Source organism: Rhinolophus sinicus, linkage group LG16, assembly GCF_036562045.2.
Source record: "Rhinolophus sinicus isolate RSC01 linkage group LG16, ASM3656204v1, whole genome shotgun sequence".
Taxonomy (NCBI): domain Eukaryota; kingdom Metazoa; phylum Chordata; class Mammalia; order Chiroptera; family Rhinolophidae; genus Rhinolophus; species Rhinolophus sinicus.
In genome coordinates this window covers 3697655-3720259 of record NC_133765.1, presented here as the reverse complement: position 1 = coordinate 3720259, position 22605 = coordinate 3697655, and the positions used below count along the sequence as shown (strand labels likewise).

General features: G+C 43.0%; 1 protein-coding gene across 9 annotated transcripts; it reads left to right on the top strand.

Annotated features, from left to right (window-relative positions):
- Positions 1-2532: 2532 nt before the first annotated feature.
- On the top strand, positions 2533-20400 carry ZNF202 (zinc finger protein 202). 9 transcript variants are annotated; one of them, XM_074321230.1, is made up of 9 exons: positions 2541-2653; positions 3526-3760; positions 3848-3965; positions 13870-14365; positions 15053-15263; positions 15623-15711; positions 16664-16793; positions 17322-17441; positions 17990-20400. In XM_074321230.1, exons 4-9 carry the CDS (start codon positions 13964-13966, stop codon positions 18979-18981), a joined length of 1944 nt encoding a protein of 647 aa, XP_074177331.1. In that variant the 5' UTR covers positions 2541-2653; positions 3526-3760; positions 3848-3965; positions 13870-13963; the 3' UTR covers positions 18982-20400. The 9 variants fall into 9 exon arrangements, with proteins under 9 accessions (XP_019570181.2, XP_074177331.1, XP_074177328.1 ...); XM_074321227.1 differs by having other exon boundaries at positions 2547-2653; positions 3016-3760; XM_074321228.1 differs by lacking the exon at positions 2541-2653 and adding an exon at positions 2666-3268.
- The last annotated feature ends 2205 nt before the right edge of the window (positions 20401-22605 follow it).

Below are 22605 nucleotides of genomic sequence, written 5' to 3'. Positions count from 1 at the left end.
ACGCCAAGGTCGCCAATTCAATTCCCACATGGGCCAGTGAGCTGCGCCCTCTACAGCTAAGATTGTGAACAACTGCTCTCCCTGGAACTGGGCTACAGTGGGCTGCCGTGGGCTGCCATGGGCTGCCATCAGCTGCCGTGAGCTGCCTGGAGCAGCCAGCAGCCAGCATGAGTGGCCGGCAGCCATCGTGAGTGGCCGTGAGCTGCTGTGAGCGGCTGACCCACGACGGGCAACTGACTGCCTCAACTGAGGGGAGTGCAAGGCTAATAATACCAGCATGGGCCAGGGAGCTGTGTCCTACACAACTAGACTGAGAAACAACGGCTTGAAGCGGAGTGGGAGGGGAGGCGGAAGAAGGGGAGGACACACACACACACACACACACAGACACACACACACACACCACATGAAAGTTAGCTCCATAAGGACAGATAGTACATCCTTTTTGTTCTCCACTGTATTCCATATACCTACCATGGTGTCCTACAATAGTCATTGCTCAACAAATAAATCACTGATGAATAAAGGACTAGATAACTGGAATGACAGAATACAAGTCACATCAAATATGGATTATATTCTCTGTAGTTCTATTATGTAAATATCCTATACTCCATGTTTTATAAGTGGAAATTAATTATTATAGACAATATTAGATTAGAATCCTCAATTTATACCATTCACAAAAATAAATTCAAAATCTAACCATAAAAAGGAGAACAAAAAGTAATAGAAGAAAATATGGGAAGAAGCCCCAATGACTTTGGTGTGGAAAAACTGTTTTAAATAAGACACAAAATTCAAAGCCAGAAAAACAGTATATCATAGTTGAAACTTTACTACTATAAACAGTTAGAATATAAGCTATGAAATTGAAGAAAACATTTGCAACATATATATCAAATGATTAGTATCTAGAATACATAAAGAACATCTAAACATGAATAAGAAAAAGACAAAAAAAAAAAAAGGAAAAATGGGCCAACTTATAGGAAAACTAAAAATTACCAATAAACACACAAAAGATGTTCAGTCTCACTATTAATCATGGGGAGGTAAAGTAAAACAATGAGACATCACTTTTCACCCATCAGATTGGACAAAATTTACAAGTTCTGCAACATAAAATAATGGCATAGATATGGGGGAAAATAATTCTCATACACAGATAGGTGCAGTCACTGTGAAGATACTTTGGCAGTTCTAATTAAATGTATACAACCTACGACACAGCAATGCTTTTTGCATGTATGCGCAGAAAGGATGTTTATTAAGCATTGTTTATAATAGTAGCAATTGTAAACAACATATATATTATCAATAGGTAAATGGCTGTTCAGACTAGGGAACGTTATGCATAAAGTAGAAGGAATAGGTGAGATCTGTATGTACTATGGACAGATCGCCAAGGACTGCTGCTAGAAAATAGCAAATTGAGGGATGCAACATGAACACATACACGCATATATACAAAAAACAGTCTATATATTTTCTATGAATGTATATGTGTATTGTATGTCAAAGTACAGAAAAAAGTATGGAAGATAAACACACCAGACTCAAGAATAAACTTTTGGTGAGAGAGATGAGGAAGCCAAGTTTAGCAAAACGTCATTAGCTTTACCTGTAATGTTTTAAATGTTTAGGAGAACATATTTATGTGTTATGAACTTAATATTTTAAATTAAATGAGATATATAGAGAAAACATCTGGCACACAGTAGGCTTTTGTGAACTGTATATTTCTCTCCCTTCACCAAAGTAATGAATACCTTAGGTTCAAACACAATAAACAGAGCCCAGCAATGTGTCCCACGAAAATAAAACGTGTAAGACCTAAGGGGTAGAGAAGTGGCCAGAGCTAGATCACCTGGACAGTGGTGACTTAGGAGACTGAAGGGGCAGAGAGTGAAAATGAAAATGGCAGGTACAGGCAGAAACCTCTCTGACCCAGACAAAAATGAGCAAATGAGATCACGGAAGAGTCTCAAAGTAAAGAAGCACACAGAAATGATCAAAGGAAAATAGAGAACAATGACATGATAACTATTCTCTTACTAAGCTTCTACCACGTTCTAATCAGTTTACACGCAACTATGATTTAGTCCTCAAAGCAGCGGTGTCACTACGCCCGTTTTAGAAGATGGACACCGAGGTTCAGACGGGTGGAAGGATTTGTCCCAGGCCCTGTAACTGATGGTACATGCAAAGGCCAGTACTGAAACCCAAAACGGCTCTTTTCTACCACGCTTCGCGGACAACGCAAAGGGGGTAAAAAACCAAGAGAAACAAGTCGAGGTATAGGCATCAAAAGCAAAACAAACAAAAGATCAAAAACAGAAAACAAAAAGGAAGCAGAGAGGAGCGGACGAAGCGGTCTGGCCTGAGACCGCCAGCACGACGTGCAGCTGCCGGAGCCGGGAAGCCTCAGTCCGCGTCAGGCACACCGAGAGGACCGAACCTCCCCGAGCCTAGACAGGCCCCGGCGCGGCGAGGGGCACGCGAAGAGCAGCTTCCGGTTCCGGGTGCAAAGGCCCCCACGTGTTCTGACCCGCCAGGCCCCGCGCGGCTCGGATCCGGCGGCGCTGCTTCGGCCGGGAGTGGGTGGGGGAGAAGCCGGGGCAGGGGAGGAGCCACCGGAGCTGTCGGAGCCGTGAGTGCTGGCGGGCTGGGCCGGGCCGGGCCGGATCGGGCTGAGCCGGGCAGCGCAGGGCGGGGGGGAGAGGGAGGGGTCGGAGACCCCGCCCCCCGGAGCCTGGGGAGATCGGACGGATCTGGGGACAGGGCGGTGGCAGTGTAGTGAGGGGCCCCGGGCGTATGGCCCTCGTGTGTCTTGGTGGCCGGCGCTGGAACCTCCGGGGACACGGGTGGGGTTTCAGGCGCTCTTTCCAGTCACCGCCCTCTTCCCCTCGAGGCCTGCAGAGACGCCGTGCGACCGTGCCTCCCAGGGCTTCCGCGCCACTTGCTCCCCCGGAACCCGGGGAGGACTGACCTAGGCCCCTTTATTTCTCGCAGCGTTTTCTCGCCCCGCTTCTCCGACGGCTCAGGAATCATCCCCGCAGGCTGCCTGCCCAGATGAGCCCTGTCTCTTCCCACCACTAACCCCTGGTCCAGCGCACATGCAGAAATACCTGTGATCTTACCACCAGGGATCATACTAGGCCTTGACGACAGTCTTGCCTTTGGCGTTTCAGCCGCCGCTGTGACCACCCCGAGCTTTCCCTCAACTCCACTTGCAGCTTTTCTCCCCCGACCCCCCAGCAGCCAGGTTTGGCACTTGTGAACACCACTATTTCCCTCAGCAGGAGTGTCCAGGCCCCTGCTTTTTGGTTGGTTTGACTAAAAGTTTGTTCGTGTGCCATGAATATGCTGTGTTCTCTCAGAAAAGTGTCAGCCCAGTTTGTGTTTTTCTGGGCTTTGACAACTCTGTCTGCCTCGGTCCCTGTTGGGGAGCAGTGCCACATCCAGGCTCTCACTTAGAGGCCAGGCTAGAACTGTTGCTTTTTCTCCGTGCACACTTTGCAGGTGACACCCGGGGCAGCCTCAGGCACTAGCAACCACAAGGAATGCTAGTGGAGTCCCTCATCCCTCCTCCCAACTTGTCTTACAAGCTGCCCCGTGGACCTCGATCCAGAAAGCCACTTCAGAAAGGTTGTGGGGTCGCCATGGGAGGCTTGTTGGGAAGTGTGTGACAGCACAGAGTTCAAGTGCGGCCATGTGTCTTGAGGAACTTTCTGTTCTTACTGTCTAGCATAAAAAGGTGGGTAGGTATGGAGGGAGGAAGGGAATGTTTCCTCCTATGACCAAACACCTGTAATTCATGATCTTTTCCCCCTTTCTCCTCCAGCTGTACCCCCTTGTGCACTCTTTCTATATACTGTATTGCAGTAGACAGTCATTTCAAGGCACAGCAAGGTTTATTACGATGTGAGGGACTCTTGTGCATTACAAACTATACAGATGAGGTAAGTTACAGGTTTACTTTTTTTTCCAGTTAATTTGACACAGGCATAAAACGTAACAGTCCTAGACTCTCTACTTTTTCAAACCCTCCAGTAAATTTGGCCAACACTGGAAAAGTTCTATTCGAACTTCAGATTTACTTCCTCTTACTTAGGTACTGGTTCTCAAATTTATCGTGCATCTTAAGCACCTGAAGGGCTTGTTAAACACTGATTGGTGGTGCTACCCCCAGAGTTTCTGGTAATAGAGCTGGGCTGGAGCTTGAGAATTTGCATTTCTAACAAGTTCTTATGTGCTGGTGCTGCTGGCCTGGGTTTCTCAACACTGAGAACCATTGTCTTTGGCCAAACTTGTTCACATAAATATTGCAGTGGTTTGGGGATCAAACCACTGCAGACCTGTGTGTGAGTACTTCTGTGCTGAAAACTAGTAATATGGTCCTGTGTGGGTAATTTAACCACTTAGGTCTGAATTCTTTCGTTTGTAGAATTTAAAAAGTGTACTTTAAAAAAAAACCTCTTTAAGTGCTTTATCTTATACCAAATTGAAAACAAAATATTGATAAGTTTTTCCCTTGATTTTCTTATTTCTCTTGATAGGAGCTTTTTGATCATATAGCTTATACCCATATTCTAGGTTTTTACTGTGAATCTTTGGTATATAAAGTCCCTGCTATTTCTTAATTATATGAGTATGTTAAAGTCTTTAAGGTCAGAGCCTGTGCTTTTTTCATCTTTCTAGGCCTAGCACCTTGAATTGTGTGTGACACAAAATTGATGCTCAGTAGATATTTGGATTGAGTGAACTCTATCTGGTGCCCACCTACCCCCTTGAAGATTTTCTCCACTAATCCTGTGCCACATAGTAAAGCAGTATATGGTTATGCCACCTGAGTCCTCCAGATTAGAATAAATGCTAATGCCAAATGCCAGTGACACTCCTTGTGAGTGGTTTATTTCCCAGAAGCCCTGGCATTCAATGATTCTGAATTTCAGTGTGTCTATCTCCAAGATGGGGGGAGAGAAATAGCTTAACTAAATTCAACATACATTTATTGAGCACCTTTTCTACCAAGTGTTTGACAAAGTGTTAGGCCTTAGAAATATGCAAATGAATAAGGAGGTCCTTGCTCTCAGGGGCAGGGCTCAAAGAAGAAGATAAAGATGCTAAACAGTTCCCACAACAAGAATGGCATTCTGGGATGACTTTTACTTTGAACAGTGATTTAATCTGCAGTGGAAACCTGATATTCTCAGATCCATCTGGTCCTGCAGGCGTGGGTCCAGTCCTTTATCATCTCATCACATGCAAGGGAACCTTGGGCAAAGCCAAAAGGAAATCATCTAGATATAGAGCAGCAGGTTATCCTGACTAGCATATTAATTACGAAACTGAAAACATAGTAAATGACTTTCGAATTGACTTCTAAATTATCCGAATTTACACCTCAGGTCAGGCTATATTTATAATATACATTATCCTATTATTTTTCATTAAATAATGGTTCTTCTATGTGATTGGAATTGCCCACGTTCATTGTAGTAATTCATTGGATTTAGCTAGTTTAACTGGCTGCCAAATGAAAGCTGCTGCTGTCATAAGGGTGGGGATCAGGTTTGATGACTGCCCTTTTCCTACTTCAGATTAGTTTGTGATGTTCTGTTTTAAACTGGGGCATATAAATTAACCTGTTTTATTTAGGCCATTAAGCACCTCTGAGTACTAACCATTATTTGAGGTTAAAAAGCCTAACTTCGTGTTGGAGATTAACAGGTATAATCATGATGGCCACATATTTAATTCTGGACTCTTAAAATCTGTATTTGGCTTCTAGCCATTTCAACTCTGGAATAAATCCCTCTCACCATCCTAGGCTAATACGTTATGTACTCAATAAAGAAGCTATATATCTTTGTTTCTCTCAAAACCCCTCCTTTATCACCATCAAAAAGCCGGACGGTTTCTCAAAAGATGATTCAGCTCTCTGCCTTTTTTAGTAGAGAGTCATCCCTATTTTCAAGATGAGTTGATGTGACTTATCCAAGATGACACATCTTTAGGAGGTAGAATTCAACCTCCTGGCCTGTAGTATATACCTATAGAAAACATTATAATTAAAAATAAAGTGAATTATTGTGATTTTATAGCTTTATTTTATACTTTTCATGTTTACATTTGCTCTCAGTGACATTTTTTTTATACTTTGATCCTAACCACAAAGTACAAAATTTCAGGGCAGAAGATATGTATGTCCTAGCCTCCACTGACTTCCCTGTACCACCACTACTTATTTGGCCTTTTTATTTCTTCCTGTCTTTCCCTTCTCTACACCTTATTCTGTTTCTTTGAAACCTGTTGTGATAAGCTTGGAGCCACTTCTCCCCATGCTACTCAAATATTGCATGTTGAATCTTATAAAGAAGAAAAAATTGAAGCGGCAAAAATATTTTGAGAAATAGTTTTTAAATATACGAGGTGTGACAATTAAGCTCGTGAACTTATTGCAACGATGTTGCTAACCTTTTCTTGATATCAGAGGTATTATTCATTATGAATTTGTACCAACTGGACACAAAACAGTTAACCAAGTTAACTATTTGGAAGTGCTGAAATGGATGCGTGAAAAAGTTAGACGACCTGAACTTTTCGCCTACAATTCACGGCTCTTGCATCACGACAATGCACCAGCTCACACGGCACTGTCTGTGAGGGAGTTTTTAGCCAGTAAACAAATAACTGTATTGGGACATCCTCCCTACTCACCTGATCTGGCCCCCAATGACTTCTTTCTTTACCCGAAGATAAAGGAAATATTGAAAGGAAGACATCTTGATGACATTCAGGACATCGAGGGTAATAAGACGACAGCTCTGATGACCATTCCAGAAAAAGAATTCCAAAATTGCTTTGAAGGGTGGACTAGGCGCTGGCATCGCTGCATAGCTTCCCAAGGGGAGTACTTCGAAGGTGACCGTAGTGATGTTCAGTAGTAAAGTATGTAGCAGTTTTTCTAGGCTGAGTTCGCGAACTTAATTGTCCGACCTCGTAGTTTGAAGCATCCTGATCATGATGTGTGTGAAAGCCAAGTCAGTGAATGCATTCCTTTTTATTTCATTTGCCTTCTGGGTTGTTTTCAAGGAACTTCTTGGGTGTACTAACTGTATTTGCCTCAAATTGCCTCCTCCCAGTTACAGGGAGGAGAGGGGAGGGGACTATGATATTGATAAATAGAAGAATTGCTAACTAATATGGTCTTCGGCAAGAAAACCTATCTTTTAAGATTTCAGTCCATCTGTATTCCAATGATCTTATTTATTCCTACCTTATAAGTGCCTTCAAAGAAAGGACTCTTCTGGTTTAACACGTTACGTTTGATATAACAATAAACAGACTGAAATTTTTCCTGTATATTTTAATTTTTTTTGTAATTATGATGAAATAAAGGACTTTGTTTGTTCATTTAAATCTTGCCTTCTTCCCAAAAGGATTTAGAGCAACTTGAAAAAGAGAGAACAAAATATATTGAGCATCTGTCCTATACCAGGGTCTATGCTGAGTAATTCTATCTGTTACTTCATTTACTCTTTAGAACAGCCATGTGAAGTAGGTAGTACAAGCCACAAGTCTCAGATGACACTTGAGATTTAGGGAGTGTCACATGGCTAATACGTCAGGAGAGGGATCCAAACCCAGGGCTCCAAAGCCCCTAATTTTTATGTGGAAAGCATGAATAAATATTTGTATATTGGAAAATTAATACAATAATCTTTCTAGTAGAAGGATCATTCTGGGATAATCTTTAGTTCTAAAGAACAATACAGCATTGGAAAAGGGCACTTAATTTTTATTAGTTGATTTGTATTCTAGAACCATGAGGAGCTTTTGCAGTGACCTAGTAAGGAGTCATCGTCATATTTCCAGGTTATGGGCCTGCATTAGGGTAAAATATAATAATGGAAACTGGAAGGGATGTAGGTGTCTGCTAAATTAAACCATTTGAACCTCTCTGATCACTGTTTTCTTTTGAAAATTATTTGCTAGTAAATAGATCACCATCTCTCCTTTAGATAATAATATGACTGTAAACCTTGTCATTTTGGCTCTAGAAAAATCACCCCAGATAGTAACATTTTAAGCTAGAGAACCAGATATCCTTTCATTGGCTTCAGTTTTCATTGTCAGAATTGCGTTAGCATCTTCACAGACCTGTGACACATTCAGGTAAGAGGCAGACACCTGGACCAAAGAGGAGAAAGGTTTTTCCCTTTCCACATCTTCTACCCAATCCTGCCCCGTACATCCTAGAAATACATACTCAAGAGACTAGATAACGGGGCCTAGGCTTATAAAACGTCTCTGTAGACATTGTTTTAGAGCCTTCTAGAACCAAGTATTTTATTCTTCCTTGCCTGGTTTCACATCTCTCTATATTATCCTATTGTCCAGTTTGTGTCTGTCACTGTGGAACCCTTCCAAGGACAGATTTTGAATGGAAAGGTATTAAAATATAGCTAGGGCAACAAAATGCAAGGCAGACTTACAGTGTAGCACATCCCATGAATTGTAGAATAAAACTGTTCGTTTTCTCTCTCTAATATTGATACCTGACATTTGCACAAATTGTAGTTCGTAAACTCTCACAGATCTTAGCTCATCCTGTGGGTTAAGAGAGCAGTTATCTGCGGAGGGCTTTACCCTTTACAAGGGCTCTTTTGCATGTAATCTCATGAAACCCTTAGGGCGGCTCCAGTTTCTTAGGGATCTGGGGCTGAATGGTTCATCTTTGGATACCTAATTCAGTGCTCTTCCCACAGCACCACCTGCTTCCTATTCTTTCCCATCTCTTTGTCCCACCAGGGACTCTTTTTCCTCCCTCCATTCCACTTTTGCTGAGCTCTGTGCCTTCATCTCATTTTCTTAGGTTGCCAAAGTAATACAGTCAAGCAATAGAAAGCTCAGTGCATCATTCCAAAGGGCATTTAAAAAGGGCAGGTATTTTTTGTGGCACTGTTATATTTTTTTTCTTTGGAAAACAAAGCCCTATGAGAGCAGGAACCCTTCTCTCAATGCATACTTTATGGAATCCACATAGCATGGAATCTCTTGCAGCTAGTACTACATGAAAACTGAGGTTTCTAGTCTGCTTCACTAGGCATGGATTCTCAGACCTTTAAGATAATAGACATACCTTCGTTAAGCCAAAAGACCCTATTTATCAATTCTATGTTCTCTCCCTGCCTTGCAAGATTCTTGGGGGTCAGGATTGGGAAGCTTTGGATAAATAATCATTATTGTAGTTATATTGCATTATTTGATAATCTGGTTTTGTACTTATTAAAGTTGATTTAACTCCTCAAAGGAAATTGATTTTTCCCCAAATGCACAGATTTGTGTGACTTGCGTTTGGATAATCTCAAGACAACCTGAAGATTCCTTGTGATGAATTGAGGTTTCGTCATGTAACGAATCACCTTACTCTGGTTTACTCACAATCCAAGCAGTAAATGGTTTTTCCTTATTTATTCTTTTGTCCACACGACTTGCTGGACAAATGAATAAATAAGAATTAATAAGACATGGTATCTGTCCTTCCAGAGAGAGACTTAGAAAAACTTAACAAGTGTTCTGTGCGAGCGCCTGTTGTGTGACAGGCATTGAGCTGGGTGCTTTGATGTGCCTGCCCTCAGAGCTTCACAGTCTGGTGAGTTAAATGGCAAGATGACCGATTTTCACCATACGAAAAAGAGATAAGTGTGTGGGCTGTGATATGAGGAGGCACAAGTCCTGTGCAGACAATCTGGGAGGCTCAGGGAAGGCTCCTGGGAGACCTGAGATCTGTAGGATGAGTAGAGTTACACAAGTAAAGGGAGTGGAAAAGGCTGTCTCAGGCAGAGGGAGCAGCATCTTGAAAGCCCAGTGAGGGCACAGAAAAGAGACAGAGCAGTGCTTTGGAGCAGTGACTTTCAATGGGTGTGGCAGTCATGGGAGAAAAGAGGTAGGCAGGGGCCAGGTCTTCAAGGGCCTTGAGAATTGTAAGAAGTTTAAATTTTATCCTGTGGACAGTGTGAAGCCGTTAGCTGATTTCATGTGTTAGAAAGTTCACCACTCAAACCTTCATGCAATATTGCAGGTACAACTAATGTGGAGGGGGGTCCTGCCCATTATTACATTCCTGCATCCACCTTCCCCCCCCCCAAAAAAAAAAAAGAAGGTAAATATATAGGTTCCAGAAATAAAAACTAGAGCAGTAAGTACAAGCTGACTCCACCACAGCCCAAGGAGACTTCAAACCAAAATAAAGGCTTCAGTTTTGGGTTCTAATATCTGTGCTGCAACAAGGAGATAGGAACTGGGAAACTGGAGGGGATGGGGAATGTATATGGAATTGAACCATCTAACAGCCTGGAGCCTTGAAGAGCTGCCCCCTCCATGAAAATCTGTCTAGTGATCAAGTAAAGGGACAAGGAAATAGGCCTCCGTAACCTTGGGTTGGATGAAAAATCACAGGCCCAAATAATACACTGTCAGCATAATTCAGGAATACTGCGAGAAATTGACAAAAACTGATCCAGGATCATTGAAACTATAAGTACTTAAGTAGAAGCAAGTGAAATGCCGTTCAAAGGGCTCACTTTTATAATGTAGGCCTCTCAGGACTCCAAGTAAATATCTCACTGAAAGTGGACATAAAATTTTAAAAATTACAAACTGCCTGAGAAAACAAACTACCTTGAAGTAGAGACAACAGATTCAATAAGTAAGCAAATTAGCCCATGAAGATCTAGAGATTATGAAACTATCTAAAACAGGCTATGAAAGTATATAGTCAATATTTGAGGATAATGGAAAAAGAGCATGAATGAAGAGTGATATGAGATATAGCTAAGAAAGAATGAATAACATGGTAACCAAACTCATTTGATGGGCAGCAGCACACCAGACAGCTGTTAAGAGTACACTGATAATCTTGAAGGTGAATCTGAGGCAGTTCTATTGAAAATGAAGAATTCCTCAAGTTGCATGTGGAGACTGCAACCTGGTCTGGATGGGGCAGGACCAGGAAGACCAGTGGTGAAACTTGAACCAAGTCATTCAACATTTAGGTGCCTGTTAGTGCCAGTGCAGAGTACGAGTGGCAGACATCATTTCTTTAAAGGATTCTACTATTGCCATTTAGTGGGTCGTAATGGCTTGGCTGTTAGTGGAGATGAGGTGGGTGAATTTGAAAGACAATTTAGAAGGTAGCATTAACAAGATTTGGTGAATAAAAAGAGAAACATAATGGAGGAAAAGATTGATCCTTCTGTTAGAGTAGGAAGAAAACTTCCAAGTGGAGGTTCATTTAAATGCATTTATTGTGCACTTTATTATAGGATTAGAGATTGATAAAAAGCGTAGTCCCGAACTTCAAGGAGTTTCACAGGAAAGATAAACAGTAGCTATTTGATACGACAGATACGATGATATAGAGATGTGCCCAGGTTGCTATGGCAGCAAAGTGATTTCTAACCATTTCTAAGGATAGGGGGAGATGGGATCAAGGAAAACATCTCAGAACATGTGAAGCCTGAATTATGTCTTGAAAGATAAAGTCTAACCTAATGAAGGGTGAAGAGTTAGAAGGAACAGCATGTTCAAAAGCCAAAGAACGTGGGGCTTTTGTGTGCTTTGCATGTGCACAACTGTGTGAAAGGACAGGAGAGGGGGCTCAGGGAGTAGGGTGTAGGTCAGCCTAATATGTGATACTTAGAAGTTTGTGTTACACTTACAAGGCAGGGAGGAGTGATGGAGGGTCTTAAATAGAGAGGAGGCATGACCGGATTTGCCAAGAGTGCACTTCTTGGAGGATGTGGACCATAAGTTGAGTTTTCCAAATAAAAAGAATTAGCAGGTAACAAAAAGTAGGTAAGAATGTGGCATGGACAGAGTGAGGGATGGACAGAAGGAGCTGCACGCAAAGCTAAGGTGTTTGTATTCCATCTTCAATGTGCTGGGGAGCCATTGAGCATTTTATGCTGAGAAGTAATAGGATGTGACTTAATATTTAGACTGTTTGCCAGCAATCATGTTTTACGGAGGGGTAACATTGGAAGCAGTCAAATCTGTTAGAATTCCATTGTAGTAATTCCCACGATAAGGTGTGAACCTTTGCAGTGCATGGAGGCAGGGAGAGGATGCTGCGACTGTAACTTAAAGGTAACAAATCTGGAGGCAGGTAGTTCACATTTGGAGGCAGTTTCAGATGAGAACTGACAGGGACCTAACCAGTAAATCATGGGAATGAAGAAAAAGGGAACCTGTCGAGAAGAAAGAGGAACACACCACGCAGCATTAAGGATGGAGTGGAGTATTCCAGGCAGAAGGAACAGCCTTCAGACAGGCCTGGAGGCCGGAAGAGACCCGTGTTGTAGGGAGATTAGCAGTGCGTTTATTATAGCCAGGTGATACAGAGAAGAGCGCGGGATGTGAGGCTTGAAAATAGATTGAGGGCTGATTGTAAAGAGGCTCATTGCAGTGCCAAGGACTTGAGAACTGACCTTACAGTAAGAACTTACTCTTTAAATGTTGAGTGATGCAGGTGGAACTATGATTTAGGAACAACACAAAAGTTAATATTGGGGTGCAGATAGTAATTTACTTCACAGAGAGTAATGCATCTAATCCTCATAGTAACCCTATTAGATAGTATTATTCCCTCCGTTCTGTAAATGAGGCCACAGGCATAAAGAGAATAAGAACTTGCCCTGGCTTCATACCTAGTGAACGGTAGGTCCAGGATGCAAACCCCAGCAGCCTGATGCCAAGATTCTCGTAACCTTACACACTATAGGTCTTTCTCAACGAAGATCCACATCAGAACTACACACAGCATTCCTAAAGATACATACAGTTGCTTCAATTGGCTGAATCAATGCCTAGAAGAATGTTGTGTAATACTGCATTTTGCAAAAGCTCCACAGGTAATTCGTTGCATGTTGTTCACAGTTGAGTACTAGCGGGATCCCAGTTACAAAGTTAGGGCAGTGGTCCAGGCAAGAGATGAGAGCCCAAACTGAAGCAGTCTATGCGGGAGAAGAGGAGGAAACAGATTTAGAGGCTTGAGAGGTAGAATTGGTTTAATGAGCTGTAAGCAATGGGGAAGAATCAAAGTTGAATCCAAGAATTACAATGTTGAGTGTTTACTGAACAAGTGATGATCCAGCCAAGACAGGATTCCAGAAAGAAGAGAGGCTTTGGGAATAAAAATAATAAATTCAGTTTTGCACACTTGAGTATGAGGATCTGTTGGCCTTGCAAGTAAAGATGTCTTAAGGAGAAGAAAGTTGCTTTTTGAGGTGCCTGTGTGCCAGCCACTGTGTAAGTGGCTTTCCTCGTTGTTACACAATCCTCCCATCAAAGCTGCAAGTCCCCATTTTACAGAACAAGTTAATACTGGGTGTGACTCAGTTCAGAATGAACCTTGATAAAGCCTTCCCTATCTATTTCAGCCATGTTGATGTGTCTGTTCTGAGACTATACATCCGTGTGTGTGTGTGTGTGTGTGTGTGTGTGTGTGTGTGTGTGTGTGTGTGTAAAACAGACCATAGTCAGTATGACATTTTTTAGCAGTGTACTTAACTCCTAGCCATTTTTCTCTTAGGTTCATAGGTTTCATGAAGTAGAAATGCAGTATTTTCTATGGGACGTGAACCTTGCCTAGGAAACGAGGTGGGGAGCATAGCTTCAGGCTTACGCCATCCTATTCCAACTAGATCTGTTTACAACATATGTTTATGGAGATTAGGGGAAAGGGGATTTAATGGTTTGAAGAAGTATTGTGTGTACAAGATTATGATTGAGCTCATAACTGTTATCCCTGTGTATAAGTTTATGCTCATACTGTTTGTCTCTGCTTCTCTATCCCAGGTCCCTTCAGAGAAACTCCTTGAGGTGCCTGGCTGAGACTGGGGTGTAATGACAGTGTGAGCTCTGTGGTGTGAGACCACCCCCTAGCTGGAAAATGGCTACAGCCTTGGAACCAGAGGACCAGGATCTTTGGGAAGAAGAGGGGATTCTAATGGTGAAGTTGGAAGATGATTTCACCTGTAGGCCAGAATCTGTCTCCCAGAGGGATGAGCCCGTGCTTGAGACTTCTCACCAGAACTTCCGATGCTTTCGCTACCAGGAAGCAGCAAGCCCTCGAGAAGCTCTCATTCGACTCCGAGAACTTTGTCGTCAGTGGCTGAGGCCAGAGAGGCGGACGAAGGAGCAGATCTTAGAGTTGCTTGTACTGGAACAGTTCCTTACCGTCCTGCCTGGAGAACTGCAGAGCTGGGTGCGGGGCCAGCGGCCAGAAAGTGGCGAGGAGGCAGTGACACTGGTGGAGGGTTTGCAGAAACAACCCAGGAGACCAAGGCGGTGGGTGAGGAGGGGGAGACCTGATCTGTGTGACGTGGAGGGGGACTATTTGCTGGAAGGATGGATTTGGGGGTAGGGCTTACAGGGCCCCATAAATTACCCTTTAAATGCAATTAGCTATGCCCTCATGTTGTGCCAGATCCATAAACGCCATGGGGCAGAGGTGTTTGTGTGTGTGTGTGTGAGTGTGACTTACTGGGTTTTTAAACACCTGCTTAGGGACTATCCTAGGGACCTCAGCCACTCCAGGGTCACATGGTTTAATTTTTCCCTTTGGATGTCGAACTTCCAGTTCTTGGGGAAGAGAATATTGTCACTTCTTCAAAGGTTCTCATAAACCCTCTGTCACAGATTGCCCCACCCAGAACAACAAGACAGGGAAGCAAACAACAAGGATTGCTGCAGGTGGGATAGGTGGAGATGGGAAGGACAGGACCTCAGAGCCCTGGGTGTTAGGGACAGGGCTGAGGGAAGTGAGAAAGCTGTGCAATATCTGAATGTCCCCTGTCTTATCCTGGTGAGGATAACCTTCAACAGCTCCTTGCATGCCCCAGTGGAACGAAAGTTTCCCCTCTTCATCTGGGTCCATCTGGGAGTTTTTCTATTGGCAGCTTCTCCTAAAATAAGTCCTGATGACAACCAAGACTTTCCTCCTGATTCCATGGTGACTGGAAGTTGGAATTATTCCCAGGTGACTGTCCATGTTCATGGCCAGGAAGTCCTGTCAGAGGAGACAGTGCATCCAGGAGCAGAACCTGAGTCACCTAGTGAGCTGCAGGATCCTACGCAGACCTTGACCCCTGAGGAGTCCCATGAGGAGACCACACAGAGCCCAGATCTGGGGGCACCAGAGGAACAGAGCCTGTGCCATGAATTGGAGTTCCAGCCCCTGCAGGAGAGCGGTGGGAAACCTCAACAGAAAGGGGGCATCGTGGCAGAGTGCGGGGAGGGGGATATTTCTCCTATACCAGGAAGGCTAAGTAGATTGTAATTGGAAGATGTCATAGATTTCAGGGTGTTGAGAGGAGACAGTACTTGCTAGAGTCCCCCATCAACAGGGTTAAGCTTAAAGAGTAATATTCTTGGTTATTCTCCTGGCATCTGCTAGTGTTACAGGTGGTGGTGTCAGGATGACTTGAGCTGCCCTTAGGCCACTTTCTTGATTCCCACCTCCCCACCAGAGGTGTTAAGGGTGCTCAGCTCTTTGCCAATTACTGGGGTGCATTGTATATTGCTGATCTCTGCCTTCTTTTCTTCATAGAGGTTCTGGAGCCCCAGGACCCAGAGCTTCCTGAAGAGAGGCACACTGGAAACCCAGAGATGGTTGCCCTTCTTACTGCTCTGTCACAGGTGTGCCCTCATTTCCCTCTGTTCCACAGAGAATTTGAAGAACCTTGAGGTGTCAAGCCGTATACTCAGCGGGTCAGACAGGACACAACTTCCCACTCTCCTTTTGCCAATTTCATTTCTCAGTTCTGCACATATGGGGGTCAGGGGTGTTGCATCTAATGAGATATAATAGTCTCAGTTGGATCTGCAGGCTTCAAAGCCTCTTCATTTGTCACTTGACCAGAGGGACTAAAAGAATGGGATTATTTTGTAACACTGCAGTGCAACTTTGCAGTTGTTGAGTGAGGGTTTGTTTTTGGTTTTTAGGAATAAACTTGACAGTCATTTGTAAGGATGACTACTGCTGCAGAAATGATTTCTGGAATTGCATGGTATATTCTTCCAGGGACTACATCCAGTCAGACCACAACATTTATGAAGATTTACCATGATTTTCCAGGTCAGAGCCTGGAAACTAAGCTATGTGGCCAGAGGAAAAAGGAATAGAGTTTTGTTCGTGTTTTTAGATTGTAGTCCAGCTGAATAAAAAAGTCTTGTTTATGCTGTGTAGACTTTGTAAGTGATAAAGATGATTAGGGAAGGTCACTTAGGGAAAGCTTCCTAGAAAAGACAACTTTTTACAGAAATGTATGTAGCATTAAAGAATCAAATAGGGAGTTGAATGATGACTTTTCATGAATTTAAACAACATTCTCAAGAATAAGAACATAGGCTGGTTCTGAGAGAAAGCAATGGCATTGGAAGGAGCAAGCATAGGTCCAATGCCACAGTCGAAAGTCGGGAAGCAGTGACGGGGTGAAACACAGATTTCCTGAAAGGGAGCCAAGTATCTCATATGAGTTCCTTTTGTCTCCTGGGTGGATTCTGCCTATACCAAAGGACCTTCATTCCAAAACAAAATATGAGACTCGACGAGGCATCACATTTTAATTGAATCCTGGTGTTGTTTCAGGGATTGGTAACTTTCAAGGATGTGGCTGTATGCTTCTCCCAGGATCAGTGGAGTGATCTGGATCCAGCGCAGAAAGAGTTCTATGGAGAATATGTCTTGGAAGAAGACTGTGGAATTGTGGTCTCCTTATGTAAGTAATTTCAAGTGTCTCTAGAATGTTCTGAGCACAGAGATCTTTTTCCTGTTGGAAATTGTGGGGGTCTTAGACAGTATGTACTACACTTCTTTTATACCTACCCACCACTGAGATTGAAGGATTAGCTGAGGAAGATGCTGTCTTTCCAAATTAAGCGGAACAGAAAATGCTTAGAAAGTGGTTGGAAACTTCTAATAAGAAAATAGTTATAATATTATAGTGTTAGTGTAGTTGAGGTAAGGATACGAGTTTTGAAACAAGCAATACAAGTTGGAGATAATCTACGTGCTTGAGAATGGAGAAAGAGGGTAGCATTTACAGTTGTGTAATTGCTGAGTTGTAGATGAAAGGCAAGAGGTATGCAGTACTTAGGTGGAGGTACTCCAGCTAGGGAGACCAAAGATTCGATCGATTGACCTGGCTGTATATTTGTTCTACAATCTACCAAATAGAAACGATCTGCTTTTAACACAGGGAATTGTTGAACCAATCATAATGTCGTGTTTCCCATCTCTTGAGCAGCATTTCCAATCCCTAGACTAGATGAGGTCTCCCACATTAGAGAAGAAGAGCCTTTGGTCCCAGATATCCGAGAACTTCAAGAGCCTCAAGAGCCGGAAATCCTGAGTTTTACCTACACAGGTGAGGAATGACAAAAGGAATCTTCTTCCCCCGGGCTGGTAGTTCCTCTAGTCTGACTCGCTCCCTCTGGGGTACTGCTCTCATTGGTTCTTTTAACATGTAAGCTATTACTACTGTCTCCCTGTGAATGCCAAGTTCTAGCCTCTTCCTCCTTTTCACCCCTCCCATCATTTGTTTAAGGTATATGGAATGCAAAATGGTGAAAGATGAAGAGCCAGGTCTTTGGGATTTGTGGCTATACCATTTACTAAGCAGTTCACTTAAACTCCAGAGCCTCAATCTCTACATTTGTAAAATGAGGATAATAATATTTTCCCAAATTAAGGCTTATTGACAGCTTGAGATTAACATATAAGAAAGTGCCTAACACGTGACAGACATTCAGTTGACTGATTATTTCCTCCTTTCCTAATCTCTATAGTTATGCAATATGGGCTTCTTTCTGTATAGTCTTGGCCCTTCCAAAACTCTGTTTAAAAATCACCCCATTGCACAGAAGGCATCATGACGTCTGTAATTTCCCCTTTTCTCCTCTCACCCTCTCTTAGGAGATAGGAGTGAAGATGAGGAAGAGTTTCTTGAGCAAGAAGATCTGAGTTTGGAGGATCTGCACAGGTCGGTTATAGGAGATGCAGAAATCCACCAGACTCCAGATTGGGAAATAGTCTTTGAGGATGATCCAGGTAGACTTAATGAAAGAAGATTTGGTACAAATATTTCTCAAGTTAATAGTTTAACAAATCGAGAAACCACGCCTATCCACTCCCTGTTAGGGAGACATCATGACTGTCCTGTATGTGGAAAAAGTTTTACGTGTAACTCCCACCTTGTTAGACACCTGAGAACTCACACAGGAGAGAAACCCTATAAGTGTATGGAGTGTGGAAAAAGTTATACACGGAGCTCGCATCTTGCCAGGCACCAAAAGGTTCACAAAATGGGCACTCCTTATAAATTTCCCCTAAATCGGAAGAATTTGAATGACACCGCCCCTCTGGTCCAGGCTAAGAGAACTCCATCTGTTGAGAAACCCTATAGATGTGACGATTGTGGAAAACACTTCCGCTGGACTTCAGACCTTGTTAGGCACCAGAGGACACATACAGGAGAAAAACCCTTCTTCTGTACTATTTGTGGCAAAAGCTTCAGTCAGAAATCTGTGCTAACAACACACCAAAGAATCCACCTGGGAGGCAAACCCTACTTGTGTGGAGAGTGTGGAGAGGACTTCAGTGACCACAGGCGGTACCTGGCACACAGGAAGACCCATGCAGCTGAGGAGCTCTATCTTTGTAGCGAATGTGGGCGGTGCTTCAACCATAGTGCTGCATTTGCCAAGCACCTGAGAGGACATGCCTCAGTGAGGCCCTGCCGATGCAATGAATGTGGAAAAAGCTTCAGTCGGAGGGACCACCTCGTCAGGCACCAAAGAACACACACTGGTGAGAAACCGTTCACGTGCCCTACCTGTGGAAAAAGCTTCAGCAGAGGCTATCACTTAATCAGGCATCAGAGGACCCACTCAGAAAAGACCTCCTAGTTAGGTCCCCATGTAAGATCTGCATTCAGCCCTGACCCAGAGATGGGCTAGGAGACGCCCTGTGGTCAGCCTGGGGAGATCTTTTCCAGGGAGTCTCCCTGACTTGCCCAGGTCAATATAACCTCTTCCCACAATTAAGTAAAACCCCTAGGCAGCACCTCTCAACCTTCTTTTACTCCTTGAGGAGCTACTTGGCCCAAAGTACAACCTGAGTTGAGGCTTCTCCTTAACTGGAGTGCTCCTGCCTCTACCTCATGGGGACAAAGTAGAATTAGAAGACTTAAGAGGTTATGGTTATAATATTTTCCCCGGAATAGGCTGTTAGTTATCCAGAAGACTACTCAACAGCCTCAAGTTTAAAGTGGCCCAGGACAACCCCTTAGGTTTGGTAAGGGACCAGCCTGTAGGACCCTGTCCTTCCTGGGCTCAAATCTTAAAGCACACAGCCCTGAACTCAAGGCCGGAGATTTGCATCCTGATGGCTTTGCCACATATTCACAGGACAACTGTACACATCTTACCGATTCACCTCCTCACCATGCACTTGCCTTGATACTGGGGAGAGGTGGGATAAGTATTTGATGGGCGAAAACCTCAAGGCTGCCTCGCACAGACTTTGTTGATGCTCCCTTCCCCATTGTCAAAATGCAACCAGGAGCCAGACACTGTTAGAAAGGAGGACCTAGTCAGAAACCTCTTTTCCTTGTGGGTTGTTTTTTTTCCTATTAGAATACTCATGCCATTAGCCTTCCTACTATTCTACCAGTCTCTTGGTTTTGTCCCTAGCACTTTTGTCTACTACAAGTGGGGTGTAGCATTTGGGTGCCAAGGGATACTTAGTAAAGGATATTTAAATCATGATGAAATCATTTACATTCCCACATATATACAATCCCACCCTCTTCACAGGGTTTTGTGAGGGAATTTTGGAATAGTCAGCTTACAAAGGTAATACCATAATTATAGAATTGTGATTGACTGAGTCACCTCACTTACATGAAGAAGACTGGAGAAGATTTGACATCAAATTATGGAAAAATTAAGAAAAAGCTGTTGCTGCTGGCCGAGGCTATCAAGACTATTCTCCTGACACCCCACCTCCATCCCTTCCCTAGTTCTCTGATAACGGAAAATTACGAACCCCAGCACCTGGGACCCTGAAGAATTTACCAGGAGTAAATGGCTTTCATGCATTTTCGTTGTTTGCTTTTTCTTATGTGATTTCATTTTCATGTAATTAAGAACTAAATAGTAGTCTCTCATGGCCCAAGGATCTCTGTTGCCTGATATAGGTTCCATGGAGATGAGGCTGAATAATTACAAACCTCACCTGCTCTGATTGTAGGAGAGTCAGGGACTAGGGAGACTGTCCTCCATAAATGGAGCACAGGGTATGGGATTAAAGCATGAGAAGGGAGACTGTGCTGTGCCTGGTTTCTTATGCTCTGTTTTTCAATCCATTGTGTATTAGTGTACTCCAGAGGAATATGGACGGGATAACAAGGCTTTGACTCTAACAACTTAACAAGGAAATTCTTACTTTGGTCAATAATGATAGTCCGATTGACTTGGTTTTAATACCAGTCAGCCATTGTCCTTTGGAAATATACACGTATGAAATAAAGGTAACATGGGCAGCCAAGTTCCCTGGTTTCTGAAACTCCATTTTACCTGTTCACTTCCCGGGGCTAGATTCTTGATTCTTCTAAAGAGTTACTCACAAAGAGATCAGGGAGTACAGAATAGTTTTCCATGAGGATGGTTAGCAAAGCCACAGGTGGAATATATACACAAGTAAGACCTGAGCCTGCTGAGCCTGGAGTTTGCAGAAGAGACTGTCCTAATATACAAACATTACTGAACCCTAGCTCTAAGATCTGCACAATTTCTCCTGGGTGAAATGTCACAGCCTCAAAAGATAATTTCTCTTAGCTCATACCTTCTATGGAAGTTGATAATATTCTGGAGGTAACAGAACAAACTGACTTTTTATTTGCTGATTTATCTGTATTGCAGTAAGTAAAAGTTGGTCAAGAAAATTCTACGTAAAGGAAAGTGAGAGACTGGTCCACTTGTTGGAACATCAAACAGTTCTTTTGTTGCTGATCCCCCTGCAAAGTTTCATATGCGGACACTATGTCTCTGGTCTCTTGTAAGTTCCTGGAGAGACATGCTGTCTCCTAAATCAACACAAACTATTTGCAGCAGCAGGGCCAGTATAAGATAGAGAACCTGGAATGAGCAAGAAGCAGTACAACTGCAAAATAGGGAAATGCTGGAGCACAAGATGTTCTTACATTCATGAGGAGTCCTCTGTAGAATTTTATAAAGCGTTGAATCCTGATGTTCTTGAATACCATACTAAAGAGAAGTTTCTGAGGAAGAAAAAGGCAGGATTTTGAAGATATTGGTAGAAAGCTATAAAGTCTAAATCAAAAACTTCAAGGAATGCTAGATTGTTGGAAATGATATGCTAATAAAGTTATGAAATTAGATATATTAGAATATTTGTCCATTAGGAATAACCAAGGACTGTTCAGCTTCCCCATCCCAAAGTCCCAAGAGAAATAAATGAAAAGAGATAAAGGCAAAATGTTTTTACTCTCTAGAACTTAGATTTCAGACTCTAGGACAGAATCTAGTGACTGCCAATGAATTATGGAGAATTTCATTTATTGGATTAACCAAAGCCCCACTGAAGTGATGTGTCTAAAAGAAGATGGCTTCTTTCCTTTGAACAGCAGAGTGATAAAACAAATTACTGTACTGATTGTCTGCAAAGTTGGCTGAGACTATTTGCTTTAGTCCTGTCAGGTCAGAACAGCAGCCTCTAGGTCACTCCTTTGCATGAGGAAAATAAGATGTGTCCCCCCAAAAAATTTTGATTCACCAGGCTCTCAGGAAGGATGGCAACCCAGGTGAGAGGTAATTGGGCACGATGATGGTTTTGTAAAACTAAAATTGGACTGAGAAATAGTAAATGATGATACACTGTGCAGGTTAGTAATTTGGTGCTCTTCCACACCAATATTTTTTAAATAGTTTAATATAATACTTATTGCTAGCATCTCCCTCAGCTGAACAAAGTGTTTCTTCCAACCACAGTAACTCTCTCTGAGAGAAACAACCTACAATTTTTCTATCTCTTCCTATGTCTAATGATGTTGGCTAACTGACCCATTTATCTAGTTTGTGGGAGAGGAACAGACTAAAAGTGCCAAAAATGGGTGCCCTGCCCATGTGCTCACTAACCTTTATTTTGGCAGAATATAATGCACTTAAATCTGAGCATGGCTCCTTGAAAGTGAAGTAACTTGATTCCTCCTTGGGTAAGTCCTGAGGAGTAGGCAAGGAAAAGTCTTGAGTTCTCTTTAGATACCAACTTTTATAAATTATCCTTAGTAACAAGAAGAAACAGTGGTTGTCAGGACAGCAACAGTAAGGCTATCCCATAATGTGCAGTGCCTGTCCTTTGTATTGTGTGTGTGCTCCTGGGGGTTCAGGCAGAAGGAGGAAGATGGAAGGCCATGTGAACCCTTCAAATGGGGTCAGTCAACTCAGACTACACCACTTGGTAGTCTGTGAGGATGGACATTCTTCAGAGGAGACCCGGAGCTCAAGAAC